A 27,163-nucleotide genomic window follows, 5' to 3' on the forward strand; every position below is an offset into this window, starting at 1 on the left:
AACCTCACCTCAAGTTACTAGGTGGGCCTCCCATAGGGATACAAATACCTATCTAGGGAGAGGGCATCATGGCTAGTCTCTCTCTCTTCCCCCCCAGATAGCTAGGCTGGTGTTCTGGGAGCTTCACACCTACTAAAACAGGCCTTTCAGGAGACATCATGAAATGCACTAACACCTTACGGCCCCGTAACACAAGCTATTGCACTGAAAAAGGTGTAGCAAAAATTGGCATTAAGTCCGTGCAATAGGACTTCACAAACTGGTAAGCCCAGCCCACTCTGCCCCTAACTCCTCCTCTTTTTTGGATTTGCATCTCACCATATGATATGGTGCTATCACATGCGTTAACGGGGCTTTTCACATGCGATAAGCCCTTAATGCATGCAAAAACACCTTAGCACATTTTGATAAATGACCCCCTTAGATTGTAAGCCCTCTGGGGATAGGGACATACCTACAGTACCTGAATGTAATCCACTTTGAAGTGCAGAAAAAAAAAAAAAGCAAAAAAGTGGAATATAAACAACATATCACATCCTAGGAAGCCAAAATCCCTGGGGAGGGGCCCTAAGAAGGGGGTACTGTTGCACCCATTGGTCGCAGATGGCTGCAACCTCTCATGCTCACCTCTTTTCTCCCTGCTCTGTCAATCAAATCAGGCGTACATGTGTGTGAGCCGGGTAGTGCACTCACATGTACGCCGCGCGCACTGTTTTGAAAATCTACCCCTATGGGTTTCCTGAAAACCCGACCATCTGCGAGGTTCCCAGCACAGGTTTGGGAAGTCCTGGGTAAAGGAGTTATAGCAGCCTTTGTCCATTCTTTGTTTGAATGTAGGATATATATATCCGGGGTAAACAATTCCAATTCTTCAGTGCAGCAAGTTGGTCAGATTTCCAGGATATCCACAGTGGTGCATATTCAGGAACATCTTGAAAAATCAACTGGCTTGTGGCACTCAAGGACTAGAATTGCCTATTGCTGATGTATATAAATGAAAGATTGGCAAGGAAAACTACCCCATTTAATCACAAATCAGACTCGATTAAGTTTTGCACTGGGCAGTTATGTTTTTTAGCAGCTCACAAGATGGGGTAATTTGATATCCCAGTTTTAAAGAATTATATATGGATATTTTAAGTTACAGTAGAAAATTAAAATTATCATATAAATAGGGCTTCTGTTCTTAGGTGTTTATTCAGTGTCAATTTAGGTGTTTATTTTCCAGCTAATTAGGTGTTCTTTGAGGGTACAAAAAAATCCATATTTATCTGTGTTTTGCAGCAGAGGGACTATTGCTGAGAACCTTTTCCAGTTGAAGACTAGTCAGCACAGAAAAGGCATAAAAACAGAGTGGAGGATCCAAAGTCAGGCAAAAGGAGGGGTGAGAGTACTAGAGGAAGTTGTGTTTTTCTAGTGTTTATCCAATAAACCTCTATTTTATTTATTGTGTTGGATATGTATTGGTTAAAACCTAAAATCAGAAGCCCTACATATAGATTACATATGGTATAAGGTACATTCTAAGGTATAAAAACAAAGTACAATAGACACAAATGTAAGCATATCAATAAAAAAAAAATAATAATATAAAGTACATTCATCTAAAGAACCATGCCAAAAAATGGAATATAAATCAAATAAATAAATATGGGAGGATCAAATAGAAAAAAAACTGGAGGCAGGTACTGAAGGCAAATAGTAAAAGGAAGATTTTTACTCATGTCCTCTGATAACTCAAGGTGTTTTAAAAAAAATCCAATGGATCTATTATAGTCTAGATCCTAAACTTGAAGAGCCAGCAATCTTTTTTACATTCAAGGAATACTACAATTGGAACTAAAAAAAAATTTCACATTATCAATTATATCATACATCACAAGACATCAGAATTTGCTTTTATAAAATAAGAAGATTGCCTGAATAGTTGAAGATACAAAGTAGCAGTGATCACTACCATCATGTAATATCCTTTATATTACATGCCTGTCAAGTCTCCAAATTTCAATGATAGATGATTGCTCTTTTCTACCTCCCTCATTTTCCCAGTTGTGCTAGGCTCCCACATCTTCATTTGTCAGCCAGACCATGCCAATCCTGTTGCTAACTTTAGATGTCCCTGGTGCTCACACAATAATAAAATACTTAAGTTGTACGCCTTTGTGCTTGTGGTGACTTATAACCTGCCTCATAATAACCCCTAATGCTAAAGTATACAAGGTAAATGATAGGGGATCTAAATTTTGACATAGCAGCATAATGGTAAAGCACATCTCACAGACGAGCAAAGACATATTAAGCAAAACTAAACATTAAAAAAATAGAGCAATAAAAATATTATCTACATGGAACACACTCTGGGAATGCTTGATGCATGACGCGCAATGCAGTGCAAGGTAATCATTTAATATGTATACATACTTCTCTTCTCATACAGAACTGCATTTGTACTTCTGATTAATGATTCAGTCTTGCTGTTCCCGGTCAATGTAGCACACTGCTGATTTTTTGTGCTATATATGAAGGACCTATAAAAATCAGAAACATAAAGTTAGTTTTAATCATTTTGTTAGTCTGCTTTTGCTTGGTTATGCTACATATAATGCCTCATCTTCTGAATGGCATGCATCTCAAACCAATCAATAAGGGCAGCAGGAGGTGTTTAATGAGATATAGTAAAATCCTATCACACAGAGCAATGAAATATATATACCAGTAGCTTCTATGTGTGTATGATATATATTCTCCTTCACTCTGTTTTTTTCAGCCTATGCTTTTGGGTAACGTTTGCAATTACCACCTGGAATATATGAGAAATATGGTATCAGTCTATTTTACATCATTGTTGGTAGCTGACAATTTATTGAGTTTATATTTTTCTCTGTTGCAGGATGTGAAAAAAGAAAACATTTTCCTCTTCAAAACTATTCTATGCCAACTCTGACTTGCAAATGCATCTATAGTCTGGCACCTCAGTAGCTTTCTTTTTTTGTTCAATGCCATGCTGTATCTTGTTCATGGACTCATACTCTTCTTTCTATTCATCATGTGGGAGAACAAATTTCGAAGGGATTTGCTCGGGCAACTAAACAGATTCTCAGGTAAATACCTGTGAGTGCAAGCTACTGTCTCCTCAATGGGTTTAAGAACGTATTTGTAGCCACAGGTGAAATGGGCTGACACGGGGAGAGGATTATAGTTGGGGGTTGACAATTGGTCCCTTTTTTCAGGACAGGCTGATCCAGTCCTGGTCTTACCCCTCTGTATGCATAGGGTTGTTTCTTAGGAAATCAATGGGGACACCAGAACTACAAGTCCCTTCATTCAATAAGGTGAAACCAGACTGGATCAGCCTGTTCTGAAAATCTGGAGTCAGTGGGCAACCCTAATTAGGTCAGGGAGAGGAAAATATGCTCAATGCTGTCATTTTCAAATCCCCATGCATGCTTTCCCATCTGGTAGAGCAGGTGCAAGATCTGTGGGTACTTTTGGACTCGCAGTCTATGCTGGACCAGATTTTCAGGCAGAAACTCTGCCGTAGTAAATCAGACCTGTGATGCTTTCAAGTCAAAACTAAAAACAAGTGTAACCCCCTGGACTAAAGTCCCCATCGAGGAGTCCAAGGGCCTACTAAGAAGTCTTGTTGTCTCTATACTGTGTCTCTTCCCATAGTTATTTAAGAGCTCTAGTTTACTTCTAGGATTTCTTAATAGGGGGAGAATATTCTCCAAGGATCTGGGCATTTGCTCACAGTCCATTTGAGTAAAATAATAATCACACTGGAGTCTAGGAATAGGTTCCAACATAATTTTTACTGAATTGATGGCCTGATTTGGCCTCTGTTGGGAACAGGATGCTGGGCTTGATGGACCCTTGGTCTGACCCAGCATGGCAATTTCTTATGTTCTTATGATGTACTTTAATATGAGCTCCTGTGATAAATCAATTATTTACACAATTTGAAAGATGATAAGTCTGTGACTGTAGCTTATTGTACTTGGTAGTCATCCTAGCCAGATTTTATCCCTCCCAATTGTTGCGTCCATCTGTCGCAGATGGCTGCGACCGCTCTGCCTTACCTCTTTTCTTCCTTTTTCCTCCTCCTTGGGCAAGATGGCTGCCTCTGGTGTCGAGTGCTGAGGGCCTCGGCGTCTCCAGCTCAGCATGGGCGTTCCAGTCCGCCATGCTCATTCCCAGGGCCTGCTAGGGCGCGCGCACGCATGCTGCCTACACTCAAATACACGTCATGGTGGGAACCTCGGGGGCGTCCCCACTGCATGACATCAATACCTCTGGGTATTTAAAGCCTCCTCTTCGCTACCATCGTTGAGTTAGCAAGGACTTCGGTTTAGCTACTCTGACCACTCTAAACTGCACGCTTAGACGCCTCTCTACACGCCGGGCCTCACTCCTTAAAAAGCTCTAGGCACCCGCTCCTTGGGGGTCTCTCGCTTCTAGCTACCCTTCGGGGCCTCTACTAACAAGACAACCACTCCTCGGGGGTCTCTCTCTCTCTTTCTATTTCAGGATCTCTGGACTGTCAGGTACTCGCTCCTCGAGGGCCTATCTATCGGTATATCCTGCACCTTGGACCTTTGGTCCCACCATCTTCATTACCAGGAAGTCGCCTACACTACGCTCCTGTGAGTACCTCTATGATCTTGTGCTCCAACTCCACCCACCAGGCTCAGCGTTACCCGCACTGCAGGCTCCCACCTATCTTGAACATCTGGGTGAGACTTCTACAACTGAGACTGTTGAACATATTGGCATCTCGCAGACTGCAGTGCCTTACCTTCCTGCTTAATACCATCTATATACAGCAGTACAATAAGCCTTCCATCTACTACATGTCTGCTATCTGAGTTTAGCCTATAGTTGTGGTTCCCCACAGGGCCCTTCCCCATGGGGGGAGTCATCTCCACAACGACCAAGAGTCCACACAATGCCACAAACACAACACCAATTTAGGGGAAGTATTGAAACTTCTCTACTGAGTGGCAATATTAGTGGGTAGTTAGTCCAAAATTAAGTTCCCAAATATCAATATCTTAAACTGATGCCTTGAAACACAGCTTTACTCTCCTCTGATGATAGTCCATGTGATTCTGAAGAGATACATTTCTCCTCCTCCTTGAATATCTGGATGAAATATACAAGTTCCTCCCATGAACTAGAAGGGTATCCCTACTTAACATCTAATGGGTCAATGAATCTCTTTGGTTAAGAGAATCAACTTTAACTCCAAACCTTCAACAAAATACAGAAGAAAGTGTAGATGGTAACTTTTTTCAATAAATGTGCTAACTAAAGCCTAAAGAGTGAATTTTCAAAGGAATTACTCATGTAGAAGAAGCATATATCATAGCAATTTTCAAAATCCCATTTACATGCATAAAATTCATTTCACACTTAATCTTTTGAAACTTCTGCACTAAGAAGTGAATTTTCAAAGGAGTTGCATGCGAAAAGTGGCAGTTTTCAAAAGCCCATTTATGTGCATAAAACCCAGTTTTATATGAGTAAATGCTTTTGAAAATTAACTCCTACTTGTCTTCTCTTGCAGCGGGAAAACACAAATAAAAAGTTTTGTAAAATAATTTTACTTCTAAGAAGAAAATTAATAAAGAGGGAAAAAAAGGGAATAAAAATATGATTCCTTCCCCTTCTAAAACTGAACTAAAAATCCACACTCTCTCTCTAGGTGCTTCTCCCTTTTGTAGGAACAGATAACCTGCTCGAAATGGCAGTTACTACCCTTAACAGAATACATGGGGGTAACCTACATGGAGCAGCAGTTACTACCATAAGCAAATTGCTGGGCAGACCAGATGAACCATCTGGTCTTTATCTGCCGTCATTACTATGTTACTATTTAACCAACACAGCAGCTTATATGGGGGAACTGGAAACCACTTGGTATACTTCTCCTTGTCCTCTACCTACACTAATGGTACATTCCTCTGAGTAAAGATTCAGTTGGACTCTACTCAACCTTTCAAAGGCTGCTTGTCCTGTAGAACTAGAGGTCATGATATGACCTTCAAGGGAAAAGACTCAGGAAAGGGTGGTGGATGCATAGAATGCTTTCCCGAGGTGGTGAAGACAAGAACAGTAATGGAATTCAAAAGGGCATGGGGCAAACTCAGAGGATCCTTAGTGGTTACAGGATGAAAATAAAGAAACAGTAACCTGTGGTAACATTTGGTATGAAAGAAACATCAATATAGGAAACCAAATAATAAATAAATATAAAACAAATGCAAAAATAATTAGATACAATATGGGAATAGCTAAATTAGTAGGAAAATAAAAACACATTTTATTTGTACAATATCAAATTAAAATGCATAACCAATGACATATACCACATTGCTTGGATTACAATTACATATTGCTTCAAAAAGTATTTGGTGTTATCTTGAAGGTGGACCCTTGTCCTGGAGCAGTGGAGAACGGCTCCCTGGTAGGGACCAGGAAGCACCTGCCCCCAGGGGGCGGAGCACAGGAGACAGAGGCTAGGGTGAGCTTCACCACTGGAAGCCCACCTTCCCCCCGGGTAGAGCCCGTAGGGACCCGGGCCGCTTGGACTTAGGTGGGCCTCGCAGGGTCTCCCGGAGAGGTAGTAGAGAGCACAGTCAGTCACTAGGCTGTAGGTCTGGAGAAGCAAGGAAGGCCAGTACAGCATAGGCGATGACAAGGCAAGGGACAAAGCCAGAATCAGGAGACGTGGTCAATGGCAGCCGGGGTCAGAATCCGAGGATCAGTCTGAGGAGTAGTCAACGAAGCAGAGGTCAGGTTAAAGAGGTCAGATGAAGTCACAAGGCAAACAGAGGTCAGGATCCAGGCAGCGAACAGAATGGTCAAGGAGCAGGCCGAGGTCAGTACCAGAGAGACAGTCCGAGGGTGCTACCTGGGGAGACAGGACGGACAGAAGCTGGAACAGAAGGACGCTGGAACAGAAGGACACTGGACAAGGCTGGAACAGTAGGATGCTGGAACAGTAGGATGCTGGAACAAGACTGGAACAAGACTGTGAACGCGGAGGCAAACTAGTACACATGCAGTGCCGAGCCGATTGCCAAGGCAAGGAAGTGCAGGCAGGGACTTCCTTATATCGTACATTCAATCAGGGCATGCCACGGAGCTAGGACCTGCCCCTGGCCCTACAAGAGGCCGGTGTTCCGCGCGCGCGTAGGGGCATGGCCACCAAACTCCGGTGTGAGGCCTGGTGTGCAGTGGAAGGCCCTGCAACCGCCGCCGTAGGACACCAAGGCTTGGAGGAGTTCGCGGCTGATGCTGGGGAGGCCGATCCGTGACCTGCAGAGGAGCTAGCAAGGTGAGCAGGCCCATGTGCAGGCTGGGCGCGGATGGTCTCACAACATTTGGTACCTGTTAACAAGATATATAAAACAATTTGTTATTATAGCCTAGGGGCATAGACTGAATTTGCCACATGTGTGTTGCCCCATGAATCTTACATGAATCTCACTGCAGGAATTATTATTTTCTTCTTTTAAGGCAGACAGAACAAATCTGTTTCTGAGATTGTGTTCCCTGGTAATTGCCACAATAAAATTTTTCCCATCAAAGCAATTCAGGTTTTGAATAATGTGCCAGTGTTTCTTTACCATGTTCCTGATATCTGATGCCAAATAGGAGAATCGTAATGAATAAACCTGTGGCATAGCCACAGGATGGCCTGGGTGGCCATGGCCCACCCACTTTGGGCTCAGGCCAACCCAACCAGGGCTGCCTGACACCAGAAGAAATGCTGTCACAGGATCCCATGCCCATGATGTCGAAGAAGAAGGCCAGAGTTGCAATGCCGTCGCAGGATCCCATCACCGCAATGGTGAAGAGAAGGGCTGGAGCTGCAATGCCGTTGTGGGATCCCATTCCCGTGATGATGAAGAAGAAGAACGGTTCTCCATGAACAAGCAACAAAACAGCCCCACATTCTCAGAGTGACATCACCAATGGCACCAAGATGGACCAATCTTGTACTTCCTAGCTCCGATTCTTTTAGAAAAGACTTTTCGGAGCATTGAGGAGGGTTCCCTGGCTGGTGCAATATTCTATTTCCTCAGTCTAGGTTTTCTGCCGGCTAAATCGGACATCTTTCTTTCACTTCCAAAAATTTCCCACGTTTAAAAAGAAAAAAGACATTTTAGGCTATGCTAAGATATTATAAAAAACGAGACCCTAGTCTCACTTGAAGTAAGTATGTATTGTTTAGATCCACTTCAGGACTCAATGCTGTGGCCATATCTGTGATAAATTTTCTTTACATAGATTAAGGAGCGCTAAAATATCTATTAACTCACTCAGCATAAGCATCGCTCTTCCTCAGAGGAAACCATAAGATCTCAATAAGGCATTGTTCTCCCTCAGGGAAGCCTTAAGCCTTTATACATCAGATATCATACCCAAAATCCTCTTTATCGAAAGGCTTACTAAGGGTCAATGATTAAAAGCCTTCATCTTCAGCTAAAAGATCCACCAAGTCATCAGGAATCAAGCTGAGGGATTCATTATCTGAGCCAAGTATTTCAGTGCTGTTTTCAAGTCCATAACTATATATTCGTCGCGGATGAAGCAAACTTCTTTGGTGCACATCAGATGTTGGTGCTAAAGAAATGAGTTATGGTGTCATGTTCTTTGACTATGCCAAAACTTTTACTTTGCATACATGCCCTCTACTGTACTGACTCTACTATTGTCTGCGCTGAAGCGTGATTAGATGGTGCCAATGTTTTGCTCATTGGCGCAGGTGCATACATCAGTGATCCTGAGTAATCTCTCATCAGCGCTGGGTCAGTCAGTCAATGCATTTTGGTGTGGTGCCAAAACAGCCTGAATGGGTGGCTTGGCATCCTTCTTCAGTGGACAGGACCTCTTCCAGTCATGGAAGGTATTGCTGTGGATTTTCTGAGACTCCGTTTTTTCGCGGAGTTCAGATTTTGTGTTGGATCCAATTGTCCTGGGTTCAGACTGGAAGTGCCAGCCTCTGTACAGTCATATATCTCGGGATGGTTCTCTAGTATCTGCCTTCAAGGACAGTGTCTCAAATGTAGGGCTTGTCTTTGGCTTGAGCGCGGTTCATTGGTCTATTTTCTTTGGCAGAATTTGTGTGCCTGTTAGATTGACAGGATCGGGATGTTTCCTCTCCTCTGGGTGTTTGTGACTTCCAAACAGTTGTTCAGAGAGTTGGCCCTTTTTGCCATCTTTGTCTTCTTCTTCAAGTGAAGAGGTACTGATTTTCCTCTGGTGATTCTGGTCTCTCTTCTGCTTCTTCTGGAAACAGTGGTATGCATTTTCTCTGTCTCCAACCAGAGATCTACCTCCATATCGTCTGTCTGCACATTCTCTTAGGGCAAGGTAGATAATCAGTGCCTATTGACTCAAATCCTCCATATCATGATGCACTTGGGAAAGTTCAAATTTCTTCCATACTTCCTTGTTCCTGGACATCAATATACCCTTTGCTGTCAAGACTCAAGAGAGTCAGATTTAGCATTCTGAATAGTGAGTTCCTAAAATCTGGCTTCTCTGGTTCAAGACACTTCAAAATGTATTTACTTTCTTTTATGTCCTACGTTTTGGCCACTTCATAGCGGATTACATTCAGGTACTGTGGTTATTTCCCTGTCATCAGATAGCTCACAATCTAAGGGGGTCATTTACTAAGCGGATCACACGCGATAAGGGACATTTCGCATGCAAAAAGTCCCTTATCGTGTACAATACCAGGATGGGGCGGAGTCAGGCGGCGTCAGCCCCGGAAGACGAGGAGTTGGGGCGGCACTGGGACTGACGCTGTGAAGACTGCGCCAACAGCGAAAAGTAATCACCTTTATCGCTGCCAGTTTCACGCTGAATAACTACACCTTTTATGGTGTAGTTATTCGGTGCGACATCGGCAGCGATCACACCGCGAAGGTGCGATCGCTGCCGGCTAGCGCAGGACTGTCCCCCCATTTTGCCCCCTCCCCCCATTACCGCGGGATTCACTATGCCTTGCAGCATTAGTGAATCCAGCCTTAAGTTTGTACATGAGGAAATACAGGGTGAAGTGTCTTGCCCAAGATTACAAGCAGTGTCAATGGGATTTGATCCCTGTCTTTCCTCATTCATAGCCCACTGCTCTAACCAATAGACTCACACTGGACAATGATGGCATTCCAGGTTTCCTAAATGCATTCACCCTATGTAAACGAAAAGGTCAGCTCCAGTCCACAAAAGAAGACACAGAAGATGTTATGGACTATCTCTTACTTTAAAAGTATAAATTCCAAAGAAGTCCAGATTTTCAGAGGTCTCAATTACCTCATCATATGCTTTTAGTAAAATATGCCTTTGAGGAATCTTACGGATTGGAGGCACATTCTCCAGTACCACTGGACAGGGATTAAACTTATCAAACTCATTGGTTTTAAATATATAAATATATTAATTAATTAACAGTCCTTGTCCTCTGTTGGCACTGAGACCTGGCAGCCCATCAATTTCAAACAATCCAATAATTTTTTAACATCTTATAAATTTAGATCCCTCACATTCTAAAAATGTTATCGGAATTCTAAAGTGTCATATAGATCATCTCTATGAGGCACTAAGCATCTTACAGAATCTGCGTTTAAGATTTTTAATCAATTTCCAGTCATCTAACAGATGAAGTCTGAAGACTTCAAATTTAAGAGAGTATACCATGCCTCGGTGATTTCTTGTTTGGCACTAACGGGTTGAAGCTTGATCTCCATGAACATGAATTATACAGCTCTGTGGTCATTGTCTGCATCCTCCTTTAATCCATTTAATAATGGAGAACAGTTTAGTTCCTACTCAAAAAAATAATATCATCCTTATTGGTGTTTTACACAAAAGAATTATCAACAATTATCCTTTCAGCAAGCTTCATCCCTACCTTTCTCAAAATCAATGGGAGAAAATGTTGCATTGAAAGAGAAACATCAGCAACAATTACTGCACAAACTGTAGCAGTGTTTTTGACCAACAGATATAACCCATTACAGTGAAGGCAAAATAAGGCACTCCTTAAGGCATTGTGTGAAATTACATCAGATTCTTTGCTTCAATAGGATCTAAGAAATTGAATATTTCCTAAAATTTTCAAGCAATCCACAGGACTACACTGTACAACCATTCATCATCTTCCAGAGAAGATCAAACAACTGCAGGAAGAGATACATTCTTTATTCAGCAGGGAGGCCATATAGCCGGTTCTAAACAAACAAACAGCATTGGGCTTTCTATTCCAAAATATTTCTTATTCTAAACAGATCCCTGCAGGAGTATGTCCTACTCTAGATCTCGGAAAGTTAGTCTAAACACTTAAAGGGGATACGATTCTAGAATTCTTTGGTTACAATCTTTCCTGTTGTTTTCAAGAGTTCGTAGCTCATCCAAAATTCAGGTATTATCATCTCTTCCAGTTTTCAAGATTTCCATTATCAGTACAAAATCTTCCCCTTTAGCCTTGCACTGGCACCAAGATTGTTCACAAAATGGCAAATGCACAACAGTAGTAGCAGTTCAGGATTACTTGGTTCCCTTATCTAGATGTTTGCCTTTTAATGAGTTCTTCAAATCCTGTACCATGCCCAGTTTACAGATTATATCTTGCACCCTGCAGATATTGTTTTTTTATATCAAGCTGGTGTAGGTCTCATTTGATTCCATTTGCAACCTAGAATTTATGGCTACAACCCTAATTATAAAGACGCAAAAGTCATTTCTCTCTAAGAAGAGGAGATCTTCCCTGAAAACATCAGTGGGCAGAATTCTAGCATCCAAAGTAACATGGAGAAACATTTAAATAAATTATTAAACAAATAAGTAATCAATTAAATAAAGAAAAAGTTTTGTTTCACAAATTGGAACTTATGTCAAGGCAAGTTAGGGCTTATATCAATGCAGAATGTACAAATACGTATGGGAAATGGCCAGAGGGTCTTAAAATGCAATGCATTTATTTCCTGCAGTCAGTGTTGCACACAGCTGAATTGATAATGATAGAAAGCAAGCTGTCATTGTGAAGATATTTCGCCTACAACTACAAGATACCTCATAAACAATGCTGCCTTAAAAATATACAGGGCACATCTCACAAATATAACATTCAGATCCCTTTGAGCAAGTCAGAAAGACTTCTCCGCGTGAGCATACTGCAATTCATATCTATATGCACAGAGCTTATTCCTTTTCTTCCACAATTGAAGATTAGACAGAGCAAATTCTGGCCCACAATCAAGCTAACATGTACTACTACAGCAAACAAACATGGTGTGTTTGCTAAGTCTGTATGTATAGCAGAACAAAAAACAGCATTGGCAGATGGGGTTTCACTTACAAAAGTGTACTTCCCACTGGGATACAATCTGTTAGTGGACAAACTCAGTCAGTAGATATGTATGACCATACAAGTAGAAAATAGACACCCAAATTCTTCACAGACTATTCTCTCATGGGGGAAGCCATCAATGTTCCTATTCATCCTGACAATGAAAAGAACTGTACTTGTTTTTGGTTCAAGCAAGGCTGCCAACCTCAGAAATGGCATCAACTTATGCATTCACAATACACTGGGGTAGCGAACTTAGGTACAACTATGCACCAATACCACACATTCTGAAAACTCTAAAAAGATCTAACAGAGTAACAATGACCTTTATAGCTCCAGATTGACCCAAACAAATCAAACAAAACACAATGCTAGACTTAGTAGAGGAGGTGAAATTCAAATTGCCACTAATCCCTCATCTTGAAGGTCAGGTTCCCGGGGCAATGCTTCACTCAGGGCTACATTTTACTGTTACTGACACCTATGCTTCTTAAGGGCTAGAAGACATTGTTCCACCTGTGTGGCTTATATATTCATCCATCTAGGAAAACTCTCCCTGGATAAGCATATTTCCTCAAGTGGGAAGGTACAGCTCTTGCTGTATCAACATTGGTCTAGACCCTATCAGTTTGCTTATTCTACTATTTTAACTCATGTACCTCTTGAACTCTAGTTTTAATTCATCTTCAGTTTAAAACCATCTAAGTACTTTTGTTGCATATCATACAAAAGTAAATATTAGATCTTTTATTATCTCTTAGGGATGTGAATCATTTTTTGACGATTTAAAAAAATCATCGATATTTTTTAAATCGTCAAAAATCGTTAGAGTGCGCGATACAATACAAATTCCCCCGATTTATCGTCAAAAATCGTTAAATCGGGCACGGGAATTATTTGGGGGGAGGGCGGGAAAACCGGCACACCAAAACAACCCCTAAACCCACCCCGACCCTTTAAAACCAATCCCATACCCTCCCCCACCTCCTGAACCCCCCCAAAATGTTAAATTACCTGGTGGTCCAGTGGGGGGGGGGGGGTCCCGGCGTGATCTCCCGCTCTCGGGCCATCGGCGCCATTTTGGCTGCCACTAATATAAATGGCGCCGATGGCCCGATAAAAAAAACCCCACCCGACCCTTTAAACCGACCCCCTTAGCCTCTCCCACCCTCCCGACCCCCCCAAAACCTTTTAAAATTACCTGGTGGTCCGGGGGGGGGTGCGGGGAGCGATCTCCCGCTCTTGGGCCATCGGCTGCCACTCATAAAGATGGCGCCGATGGCCCTTTGCCCTTACCATGTGACAGGGTATCCGTGCCATTGGCCGGTCCCTGTCACATGGTAGGAGCACTGGATGGCCGGCGCCAGCGCAGCTGATGGCCTGGGAATGGGAGATCGCTCCCCGCAGCCCCCCTGGACCACCAGGTATGTGTAAAAATGTTTGTGGGGGGGTCGGGAGAGTGGGGGAGGCTAACGGGGTAATTTTAAAGGGTCGGGGTGGGGTTTTTTTTATTGGCGCAGACCTCACTAAAAAAAATTAGTGATGTGAATTGGAATCGGAACCGATCCCAATTCACATCTCTAATGATCAGATTTCCCCCCCCCCCCCCCCAAGCCAAACCCGATCGTTAAAACGATCGGGCACACGATTCACATCCCCATTATCTCTTGATACCAAGAGTCATGAAAGGTCCTTCCAAAATAAATCCAGTCGATAAATCTCCTGTCCCACAGTGGGATTTTGTCTAGTTTCTGAAACTTTATTGAAACTACCTCTCAAACAGTTACAAGATTTCTCCTTCAAAGTATCTCATGATAAGCACTATTTTTAGTAGCGACAGCATCGGCCAGCAGATATAGTGAAATCCAGACTTAGATTCTTTATCCTTTGCATACAAAAATTTTTCCAGATTAAGTTCTATTGAGAACGAACCCTACTTTTCAATCATAATTAGTAACACTTTTTCACCTCATTCATTTTCTAAAATTACTAACTTACTTCTCAAGGCCTCACACATTTTCAAACCATTAAATATTTCTCTATTCAGCCTGCAGAAAAATCTTTTTTCTTTTATGTAAATAGATCTGTTGGATAGATATGATGTGAACCAATTGATGGTGGTGTTACATAGTCCAATTTCTTTTAATCTTTTCAGAAGGATATTGTGGTTTATGGTATCAAAGGCTGCAGATATGTCAAGTATGAGGATGAATATCTGGCCGTTATCTAATCCTCTGAGGATGGTGTCAGAGAGAGATAGTAGAAGGGTTTCAGTGCTAAGAGTGCTCCTAAATCCATGCTGTGCTGGCAAAATAATTTTATGGTTTTCTAAATGATCTGAAAGTTGCTGATTGAGGATTTTTTCTAGTACTTTGGCGATGAAGCGGAGGTTGGAAATAGGTCTGAAGTTGGTGATGTCAGATTGATCAAGATGAGGTATTTTGAGTGTTGGTTTAATCACAGCACATTTTAATTTGTCTGGGAAGATGCCTTCATTTAATGAGAGATTTATTATGCCTGCAATTGGTCTGGCGATGATGTTGGAAACTATTTTAAGTGTTTTTATTGGGATGGCATCAATTGGGTGTGATGCAGGATTCATTTTTTGGATGATATTTTGAACTTCAGTGGAGACTGTGCTTTCAAAAAGTGACCATTTGGAATTAGGTTTGTTTGGAAGGGATACGGTCTCTTCATCAGTGGTTAGGATTTTCATGGTGAGGTTGAGGATTTTGTCTCGGAAGAAGGTGGCAAAATTGTCGCATGTGATCAATTGGTTGCCTGTAGGTGGGGGGTTTTGTCAGGCTGAGTAAGGTCTTTGATATATGTGAAAGGTTCTCTGGGATTAAATTGGTAAGAACATAAGAACATGCCATAATTGGTCAGACCAAAGGTCCATCAAGCCCAGCTTCCCGTCTCCAACAGTGGCCAATCCAGGATACAAGAACCTGGCAAGTACCCAAAAACTAAGTCTATTCCATGTTACCGTTCCTAGTAATAGCAGGGCTATTTTCTAAGTCAACTTAATTAATAGCAGGTAATGGACTTCTCCTCCAAGAACTTATCCAATCCTTTTTTAAAACACAGCTATACTAACTGCACTAACCACATCCTCTGGCAACAAATTCCAGAGTTTAATTGTGCGTTGAGTAAAAAACAACTTTCTCTGATTAGTTTTAAATGTGCCACATGCTAACTTCATGGAGTGCCCCCTAGTCTTTCTATTATCCGAAAGAGTAAATAACCAATTCACATCTACCCGTTCTAGACCTCTCATGATTTTAAACACTTCTATCATATCCCCCCTCAGCCGTCTCTTCTCCAAGCTGAAAAGTCCTAACCTCTTTAGTCTTTCCTCATAGGGGAGCTGTTCCATTCCCCTTATCATTTTGGTAGCCCTTCTCTGTACCTTCTCCATCGCAATTATATCTTTTTTGAGATGCGGCGACCAGAATTGTACACAGTATTCAAGGTGTGGTCTCACCATGGAGCGATACACAGGCATTATGACATTTTCCGTTTTATTCACCATTCCCTTTCTAATAATTCCCAACATTCTGTATGCTTTTTTGACTGCTGCAGCACACTGAACCGACGATTTCAATGTGTTATCCACTATGACGCCTAGATCTCTTTCTTGGGTGAAGCACCTAATATGGAACCTAACATTGCGTAACTATAGCATGGGTTATTTTTCCCTATATGCATCACCTTGCACTTATCCACATTAAATTTCATCTGCCATTTGGATGCCCAATTTTCCAGTCTCACAAGGTCTTCCTGCAATTTTTTTTTAAATTTTTTATTTATGCATTTCAAATAATACATAGAAAATTAAATTTAGATACAGTAATCACACTCATCTAACATAGCAGAAAAAATTTGGCAACATTAACAATATGTATCAACCTTAAAGTAGTTTGGTAATACACTGGAGGTTAATAAAATAAACGAGTTTGTGATTTAACTACTCTGAACAATTTTGTATCATCTGCAAATTTGATTATCTCACTCGTCGTATTTCTTTCCAGATCATTTATAAATATATTGATAAGTAAGGGTCCCAATACAGATCCCTGAGGCACTCCACTGCCCACTCCCTTCCACTGAGAAAATTGTCCATTTAATCCTACTCTCTGTTACCTGTCTTTTAGCCAGTTTGCAATCCACAAAAGGACATCGCCACTTATCCCATGACTTTTTACTTTTCCTAAAAGCCTCTCATGAGGAACTTTGTCAAACGCCTTCTGAAAATCTAAGTATACTACATCTACCAGTTCACCTTTATCCACATGTTTATTAACTCCTTCAAAAAAGTGAAGCAGATTTGTGAGGCAAGACTTGCCTTGGGTAAAGCCATGCTGACTTTGTTCCATTAAACCATGTCTTTCTGTATGTTCTGTGATTTTGATGTTTAGAACACTTTCCACTATTTTTCTTGGCACTGAAGTCAGGCTAACCAGTCTGTACTTTCCCGGATCGCCCCTGGAGCCCTTTTTAAATATTGGGGTTACATTAGCTATCCTCCAGTCTTCAGGTACAATGGATGATTTTAATGATAGGTTACAAATTTTTACTAATAGGTCTGAAATTCCTTCAGAACTCTGGGGTGTATACCATCCGGTCCAGGTGATTTACTACTCTTCAGTTTGTCAATCAGGTCTACCACATCTTCTAGGTTCACCGTGATTTTATTCAGTCCATCTGAATCATTACCCATGAAAACCTTCTCCATTACGGCTACCTCCCCAACATCCTCTTCAGTAAACACTGAAGCAAAGAAATCATTTATTCTTTCTGCGATGGCCTTATCTTCTCTATGTGCCCCTTTAACCCCTCGATCATCTAACGGTCCATCTGACTCCCTCACAGGCTTTCTGCTTTAGATATATTTTTAAAAGTTTTTACTGTGAGTTTTTGCCTCTACGGCCAACTTCTTTTCAAATTCTCTCTTAGCCTGTCTTATCAATGTCTTACATTTAACTTGCCAACGTTTATGCATTATCCTATTTTCTTCTGTTGGATCCTTCTTCCAATTTTTGAATGAAGATCTTTTGGCTAAAATAGCTTCTTTCACCTCCCCTTTTAACCATGCTGGTAATCGTTTTGCCTTCTTTCCACCTTTCTTAATGTGTGGAATACATCTGGACTGTGCTTCTAGAATGGTATTTTTTAACAATGACTAAGCCTCTTGCACACCTTTTTACTTTTGTAGCTGCTCCTTTCAGTTTTTTTCTAACAATTTTTCTCATTTTATCAAAGTTTCCCTTTTGAAAGTTGAGCATGAGAGCCGTGGATTTGTATACTGTTCCTCTTCAAGTCATTAATTCAAATTTGATCATATTATGATCACTATTGCCAAGTGGCCCCACCACCGTTACCTCTCTCACCAAATCCTATGCTCCACTGAGAATTAGATCTGAAATTGTTCCCTCTCTCATCAGTTCCTGAACCAATTGCTCCATAAAGCTATCATTTATTCCATCCAGGAACGTTATCTCTCTAGCATTTCCCGATGATACATTTACCCAGTCAATATTGGGGTAATTGAAGTCTAAAAGTCCACAGAAGCAAACCTTGCACATAAGCAAGTACTCAGAGACACTGGTGCAGGTAAAAGGATAAAGTTCCATTCAACGATTCAAGATATTTTATTGTTGAAAATCACAATTTATTCAATATGGCAACTCCATTCAAGGTGACAGTGAATCATTTAAAGTCCCCCGACACGGTCCCGTGTTTCGCGGTGGCTGCATCGGGAGGGACCAGATAAGATTATAATCTGCAATATAACAACATTCATAAGAAATGGAACAAAAGGGCTGCTAGACAAAATATACTAGAACTGTTCACATACCTTTTAGAAGAACCACAGGAGCGCGAATGCCCTCAAATTTTGACAGCCATTTAAAGAGCAAAAGGCGCGAAAGAGAAACTCTCGCGAGATGCTGTTACTGACAGGACGACACATGTGATACTAATAACATATTAACAGCAAGTGCTAGTAAAATAAGAACCATTCTATATCTTTATTAAGTCCATTGGGGGAAACTGTATTGAGAGTGAAAATCCATCGTTGCTCCCTCCGACCAAGTATACCGGCAAAATCTCCTCCCCGCTGGGGGCGCGAGACCACCTCTAACTCTAAGAAGGAGAGAGCAGCGATGGAATGTCCAGCCTGGAGCCAATGAGTTACTAGAGGTTCATCTATTCTAGAGGATCTGATGTTAGAACAGTGTTCAATAATACGTGTTTTGATCATACATGAGGTCTTGCCCCCATATAATAATGAACAAGGACATTTAACCACGTAAATGTAAATTGGGAAATGTTTCTACCATGTTACTCTCTGCAGTTATTCACATTGTTAATTGTAAACCGGGTTGATGTGATTCATATCATGAAACTCGGTATAATAAAAATAATAAATAAATAAATAAATGACTCCTCTAGTAGTGCAGTCTGACTGAGAGTACAATTTGAACACACGTCCTGTCCCAGGATGTATAAATTCTGTCAGTGACTCCGTGTGACTGCACATCGTGCAGTGGCCACAGGGATTGGGCTGACCACTCAAACGTAATTGATTGTGAGAGGGTAATAAAGTTGTGTGCATGAGTCGGTCTCTTAAATTTGTACCTCTTCTAAATGTGAAACGTAGGGGGCCATGCATTAAATCTGTGAGGGACAGGGCTGACCAATGCCGTTTAATCATATTAACTACAGTCCTCCCTACAGTAGAGAAGGGGAGGATACAGTTATGGGTAACTTCATCAGAGTCTGTGGGTGATGTAAAAAGCCAATCCCGGTGCGTATACAGTGCCCGTTTAAATGCTTTTTTAATAACCCGCAACGGGTAACCTCTTTCAACGAAACGGGTGAACATACCACGGGCTTGAGAAAGAAATTCCATACGTGTAGAACAAAGACGACGAAGTCTCAAAAACTGCCCCATAGGTATGTTATCTCAAAGTGCCCGGGGATGGCAACTGTTATAAGAGAGCAAGGTGTTCCGGTCTAACTTCAATTAGTCATCCAGAGTGACTCACTGCTCTCTTGATTATCAAATGTTGGTACCTAATCAAACCAAATCACACTACCTCAACACCTTTCCAAGCTGAGTAACTGAACTGAACTTTTCAACCTTTTTACTTAAGTATACACTGCTCCTAGCTTATTTCTAGCTTCTGGCTACTTTTTTTTTTTTTTTTTAATACAAACACTCAGTTCTGCTTACTAGCTGCCTTACAGACTTTTAAAAATAAACACACTACCTACTGCTTACTAGCTGCCTTACTGACTGACCATTTAAAAATACAAACAGTCTAACTTGTTTATTTGCTGCCTTACTGACTATTAAAAGAACACACAAACACACTAAATAATATTCCCAAATAGTTAACTTTGCCCCAATACTTTTGAAAAAGACAATGTCCCAAGCAAAAACTTACTGATTCCTTTCAGCCACCAGCAAAGTGATACTCTTCCTCTCAGTGCTCACACTGGAATGTGGGTTACTGAGCTCTTCCCTTTCACAGAAATCTTTTTTAGCTTTATTGATATCCATTTTGTATGTGGAGAATAGTTTTGTATTTATCTTTTAATTGATCTATCGGTTTTTTTTCTCCAATTTGTTTCTGTTGATCTAAGTATGTTTTTGATCTTCTGGAGTTCTTGAGTGTACCATGGGGCTTTGTACTTGGATGTTGGTTTAATTATCTTCTTGATGATTGGGCAATTATTTTTTGCTATTTCTGAAGTGATGTCGAGCCAGGAATTCACAGCAGAGTTGGTGTCAGAGATGTTTAAGGTTTTTAAATTTTTAGGTAGGACTTCAATTAAATCATCACTGGAGCATGGTCTGTTAAATTCGATACACTTGACTTGTGACCTTCAAGATGTAAGGGATTTAGATGAAATGACATGGCATGACATGGAACTTGGACAAATACTCGGAAGACTCAAAGGACTTGGAACTTGAAACTAAGATTTGGAACTGAGACAGAAACTCAAAAGACTTGGAACTGGAGATGAGGACTCAGAAGACTTGGAACTGGAGATGAGGAGTCAGGAATAGGAGGAGTCCAGCCTCCCAGGGCACTGCACCTCAGTGTGCCTTACACAGCCCCCCCCCCCCAAATGGGCTGGTCGCGGACCACGCTGTCCCACTGCATGCCCTACACAACCCACCACAGGTTGGTTGTGGACCTCGCGGGGAGCAGGACAGGCTCAGGACGACTCAGAGGAAGACAGGAGTCAGGATATCACTTGGAACTCGGAACAAGGCTTGGAACAAGAAAAGGTGATGCACAGGCTGGTCAAGTTCCATGAGCCCAGAATTAGGAACAGGAACAAGAACTCGAGACTTATCTTGGAACTTGAAACTCTAGGAACAGGAATGAACTTCGAGAACTTGATCCAGCGAAGACAGACATGGACCAGGCCCTATGTCAGGAAGCGTCCTACACAGCCACCCATGGCTGGTCATGGACCACGACGCTGGCACACCTGGAGAAACAAGGAAGGAGAATCCAGAAGACTGGAACATCAGAAGCTTGATTGAAGAGTCGGATGAGATAAAGATTCAGAAAACTAGATGAGAAACCAACGAGAGATGAGGAACACCAAACAGGCAACATGATGGAGCTCCAAAGGGTCAAGGAAACCAGAAACCATGACTGGAACAGGAACAGGAACAGGAGGATCAGGAACATCCAACGAAGAACATGGAACCATATAAACAGGAGCAAACCATGGGAGACCTTGCCGGATGAGGAGATCATGGGCAACCATGAAGATCTGATGCGAAAGCATCGAGGAGTGGAAACAGAGCCCTTTTATAGGGCTATAGGAGCGATGAGGCGATGACATCAGCAGTTGGGGGTGTGGGGCTTTTCCCATCGCTGGCCCGTTAAATGTTGAGAAGAGGCGCGATGGCGTGCCTATGCAGAGACCCGATACAGGACAGAGGCAGCAGTGTTGGCTGTGGCCCTGCCGTGAGATGAAGGCCACAGCAGCTCCAGTCGCAAGAGCAGGAGGCCCAGTGGCAAGGCTAGCGGTTCAAGGCCATGAAAAGCCAGATCGGCGGTGATCCCTCCTGCTGGAGAGGACCACATCAACGGTGGCTACCCTGCTGAGCAGGAGACCAGAGCCGGCGCACCGCTGGCAAGCAGCAGTGGCAGCAGCAGATGGTGTCGAGCTGTGAAAAGCAGCAGGGGCAGCGTCGGACCCGGATCACAGGCCTGAGAACAGCTGGCCGGGGTCCGAGAAGGTGAGGGAGCTGCTCGCAGGCCTATCCCGCAGCAACGAGCGTAACAAATATTGCTTAGTTATATGTAATAATCTGTTTGTATGTCCTTATTATCTATCTAATTTTTTACCCTTCAGTTTTAATATATGCACTACTCTGTTATCTTCTTAAAATGGTCAAGTAACAGCTCATGTCCTGCAAATTTTATATCATTAGAATATAAATGATACCTAATACCTGCTTCCTTCAAAATTCCACAGCGTGGTTGTATGTAATAGTTGAACAAATAGGGGGTAGTATTGCACTTTGAGGGACTTCATATGAGAGTTCCATGGCTTTGATTCACATTTCCCTACTGCCACCCATTGAGTCCGGTTACTAAGGTATAAATAAAATTAAATTACATTAAATAAAGACATAAACCATTTCAAGACAGCTCCTGCTAATCCAACTGCCCTTAGTTGGTCAGCTATAAAATAATGGATGAAGGGCTACCAAAATGATAAGGGGAATGGAAAGACTATGAGGAAAGACTAAAGAGGTTAGAACTTTTCAGCTTGGAGAAGAGTCGGCTGAGGGGGGATATGATAGAGATGTTTAAAATCATGAGAGGTCTAGAACGGGTAGATGTGAATCGGTTATTTACTCTTTCGGATAATAGAAAGACTAGGGGGCACTCCATGAAGTTAGCATGGGGCACATTTAAAACTAATCTGGGAAAGTTCTTTTTTACTCAATGCACAATTAAACTCCGGAATTTGTTGCCAGAGGATGTGGTTAGTGCAGTTAGTATAGCTGTGTTTAAAAAAGGATTGGATAAGTTCTTGGAGGAGAAGTCCATTACCTGCTATTAAGTTCACTTAGAGAATAGCCACTGCCATTAGCAATGGTAACATAGAATAGACTTAGTTTTTGGGTACTTGCCAGGTTCTTATGGCCTGGATTGGCCATTGTTGGAAACAGGATGCTGGGCTTGATGGACCCTTGGTCTGACCCAGTATGGCATTTTCTTATGTTCTTATCTACTATATCAAAGGCAGCTGATAAGTCAAGCAGGACAACCTCTGCATTATCTCTCCCTCTCAACTATCTATAAAGATTATCCAATAGAGATACTGACACTGATTCCATGCTATGTTAAGCATGAAAAGTAGATTGGAATGTATCCAATAAATTCAAAGTCTCCATAAAATCAATTAACTGAATTGCCACCAATTTCTCAGTTTCTCTATGTAAGGCAAATTGGTGAATGGTCAAAATTTTGCCTTATCTTGAAAATCTAGACCTGGTTTATTTAAAAGCAGGCATATAACCATTTATTTTAACCTTTGCAGGTAAAAAAAAAAACCCTTCTTTTAAAGGGAATTCACCAACATTAATAAATGATCAATATGAGTCTCTTTTGCCCTTCAGATCAAACATGAAGAGCATGTGTCCAATTTGCAACAAGTGGGATTTAACCTAGTTAAGGCTTCTTTTAACAAAATAGGTCCTGTGAGAGTAAAGTGGTCTCATAATTCTCCCTTATCCTCTTGACATTCCCAACTCTCCATAATATCACCAATTGGTTGAGTACATCCTACTGACTACAATTTTCCTAAAGTAACCTGATTTTCTTTTGGTAAAAATCAGCAAACCCATTACATAATTCAAATGATGATTCTGATCTATCTTGGTTCCCTTTTTGTATAGTAAGACAATTCACTAATTCAATTATGTCTCGTGGTCTGTTCAAACTCTTTCTCAATTCTTACACAAAATACCTCTTCTTAGCTGCCATAATGGGTCTTAAATATTCTGTAGCTTTATTTTTTTCTAAACTAACCTATTTACTCTTGTTTTTCTCTCCCTCCATTCAGGTTCTTTCTGTCATCTTTTGTTTCAAATATCTAAGATCACTTGAGAACCAGAATTTTTAATATGTCCTCTGTATCTTGACCTTCAATTGAGATGCAGTCATCTAATATATTCTGCATTTTTGTATTCCATATTTTGACTAACTCCATAACTTATTTTCTCTCATAATCAACTGACATTGAGCCTATAATCTCAGCAAAATCAATCAGGTTAAACTTTTCTTTATATCAATTAATCTTATTGTTCTTTTATATCGCTAATTTGTAACCCCATATCAAAAATGCAATGTATAATAATCCAACCATGGGACGGGTGTATAATTAATACCTACAGCCCCATTAGTCTAAACTATCTGCCTGATGAGTAAGAAGTGTTATAATTTGATTTAGAATTAACAAGTCACTTGACTCACTAAATCTGTTGCAAAAGGGGTGCTTATCCATTTCAAAAGGGAAATTATAATCACCTAAAATAAGATCATTAAAAGTTAAAGAAATCTCAGCCCAACAAATTTAAAAAATTCAACTGCAAAATCATGGATGCTTTTTGAAGCTCAGTAAATCAGAAGGATTCCCAGAAAATTCATTTTCACTCAACACACAATTAAGCTCTGGAATTTGTTGCCAGAGGATGTGGTTAGTGCAGTTAGTATAGCTGTGTTTAAAAAAGGATTGGATAAGTTCTTGGAGGAGAAATCCATTACCTGCTATTAATTAAGCTAACTTAGGGAATAGCCACTGCTATTAATTGCATCAGTAGCACGGGATCTTCTTGGTGTTTGGGTACTTGCCAGGTTCTTGTGCCCTGGTTTGGCCTCTGTTGGAAACAGGATGCTGGGCTTTATGGACCCTTGGTCTGACTCAGCATAGTAATTTCTTATGTGCTTATGACCCTCCTGACATTAACAGATTGGCCCACTAGGATCCAGACTCAGCGCTGCCATTTTCTAAAATGCCACTGGCTGATATCATGACTTTGCCCCATTGTGTAGAAAATGGTTGCGCAAAGTCTGGAGCCTTGGTGGCACTATGGGCCCCCACTAGACTACTATGTCAACTTTGTTAAGGCCCAAAGGGTTAGAAGAGTGGGCTAGGTTGTGAGGGCTGAGTCTTGGGGGAGGTATTTTTTTGAAAAACTGGAGGGGCAGGGTCCGCACCACAACCTCAGAGAGTTATAATTATATTTTGTGACTTTGACCACCTCAATAAACGAAGGGTTGGGTTGGGGTGGGGGGGGGGGGGGGCAGGAGATCTTGAGAGACTCCAGTGGAATTTTCCATCCTTGGGGGGGATTACTTTAGGTGAATGAGCTGGTTTAAAAGATAGCCCTTCACAATTCTCTTTTGCTCTATATGTTTGTCTTGATTATATTGTAAGCTTTATTAAAAAGGGACTGTCTCTTAAGTTTTGTTTGTAGAGCACTGCGAACATTGAATGGCACTATAGAAATGTTAGTTAATTATTAGTTAATAAGGCTGAAAGTGGACAATCAGGCTTAATATTTAAAAGCTACCTCAAAAAGGTGGGTTTATAGAAGGGCTTTAAACAAGGTGAGAGGTGGATAGCAAGGAGTCAGGAATTGGCGGTAGAGGAAAAGGGTATGGACAGGAGTGACTTGTCTGATGAGCAGAATGCACTAGAGAGAGATAAGAGAGAGGTAGTGAGGAGTTGCAGAGTAAAGGCACTTGTAGATGAATAAGAGGAGGCTGAACTGTGTAGGGGAATGGATAGGGAGCCAATCAGATTGGTAGTGCAGTAATAATGGGAGATTTCAATTACTCCAATGTTGACTGGGTAAGCATAAAATTTATTTCATCCAGAAATGTTATCTCTCTAGCATGATCAATTGGTTCAGGAACTGACGAGGAAGCAATTTTAGATCTAATTTTCAGTGGAGCACAGGATTTGGTAAGAGAGGTAATGGTAGTGGAACCACTTGGCAATAGTGATCATAATATGATCAAATTTGAATTAATGACTGGAAGGGGGACAGTAAGTAAATCCATGGCTCTAGCACTAAACTTTCAAAAGGAAAGCTTTGATAAAATGAGAAAAATAGTTTAAAAAAAACTGAAAGGTGAAGCTACAAAGGTTAAGAGTGTGCAACAGGTGTGGACATTGTTAAGAAATTCCATCTTAGAAGTGCAGTCCAGATGTATTCTACACATTAAGAAAGATGGAAGGAAGACCAAACGATTGCCACATGGTTAAAAAGTGAAGTGAGAGAGGCTATTTTAGCCAAAAGATCTTCATTCAAAAATCAGAAAAAGGATCCATCAGAAGAAAATAGGATAAAGCATAAGCATTGGAAAGTTAAATATAAGACACTGATAGCATAGGCTAAGAGAAAATTTGAAAAGAAGTTGGCCATAGAGGCAAAAAATCATAATAAAAACTTTATAAAATATATCCAAAGCAGAAAGCCTGCGAGGGAGTCGGTTGGACCATTAGATGATAGAGGGGTTAAAGGGGCACTTAGAGAAGATAAGGCCATTGTGAAAAGAATAAACGAATTCTTTCCTTTGGTGTTTACTGATGAGGATATTGGGAGGATACCCATTCCCGAGATAGTTTTCAAAGGTGACAATTCAGATGAACTGAACCAAATCATGGTGAAACTAGAAAATGTAGTAGGCCAGACTGACAAAGTGAAGAGTAGTAAATCACCTGGAACAGATGATATACACCCCAGGGATCTGAAAGAACTCAAAAATGATATTTCAGTCCTATTACAATTAATTTGTAACCTAACGTTAAAATCAACCATTGTACCTGAAGATTGGAAGGTGGCCAGTGTAGTCCCGATATTTAAAAAGGGCTCCAGCAGTGATCCGGGAAGCTATAGACCTGTGAGCCTGACTTTAGTGCCGGGAAAAATCATGGAAACTGTATAAAGAATAAAATCACAAACATTTAGATAGACATGGTTTGATGGGACACAGCCAGCATGGATTTATCCAAGGGAAGTCTTGCCTCACAGATTTCCTACATTTGAAGAAGTGAATAAACATGTGGATAAAGGTGAACTGGTAGATGTGGTGTATTTGGATTTTCAGATGGCATTCAAGAAAGTTCCTCATGAGAGGCCTCTAAGAAAACTAAAAAGTCATGGGATAGGAGGAGATGTCCTTTTGTAGATTGCAAACTGGTTAAAAGACAGGAAACAGAGAGTAGGATTAAATGGTCTATTTTCACAGTGGAAAAAGGTAAACAGTGGAGAGCCTTAGGGATCTGTACTTGGAGCTGTACTTTTCAATATATTTATAAATGATGTGGAAAGGGGTACGAGGAGTGAGGTGATCAGATTTGCAGATGACACAAAATTATGCAGACTAGTTAAATCTCAAGCTGATTTTGATAAATTGCAGGAGGACCTTGTGAGACTGGAAGATTGGGCAGATGAAATTTAATGTGGACAAGTGCAAGGTGATGTATATAGGGAAAAATAACCCTTGCTATAGATACCCAGTGTTCGATTCCATCTTAGGTATTACCACCCAGGAAAGAGATCTAGGTGTGATAATAGTGATAACACTGAAATCGTCAGCTCAGTGTGCTGTGGCAGTCAAAAAAGCAAACAGAATGTTAGGAATTATTAGGAAGGGAATGGCAAATAAAATGGTGGATGTCATAATACCTCTGTATCGCTCCATGGTGAGACTGCACCTTGAATACTGTGTGCAATTCCAGTCG

At 41.2% G+C, this 27,163-nt stretch overlaps 1 protein-coding gene across 1 annotated transcript in view; it reads right to left on the minus strand.

Annotated features, from left to right (window-relative positions):
- Positions 1–27,163, minus strand: part of PLG (plasminogen) — a 257,526-nt gene that overhangs the window by 215,920 nt on the left and 14,443 nt on the right. Inside the window, exon 3 of the mRNA XM_029594095.1 lies at positions 2,422–2,528. Within this exon, the coding sequence (XP_029449955.1) occupies positions 2,422–2,528 (107 nt within the window). The remainder of the gene's footprint in view (positions 1–2,421; positions 2,529–27,163) is intronic.

This window comes from Rhinatrema bivittatum, chromosome 3, assembly GCF_901001135.1.
Source record: "Rhinatrema bivittatum chromosome 3, aRhiBiv1.1, whole genome shotgun sequence".
Lineage (NCBI taxonomy): Eukaryota > Metazoa > Chordata > Amphibia > Gymnophiona > Rhinatrematidae > Rhinatrema > Rhinatrema bivittatum.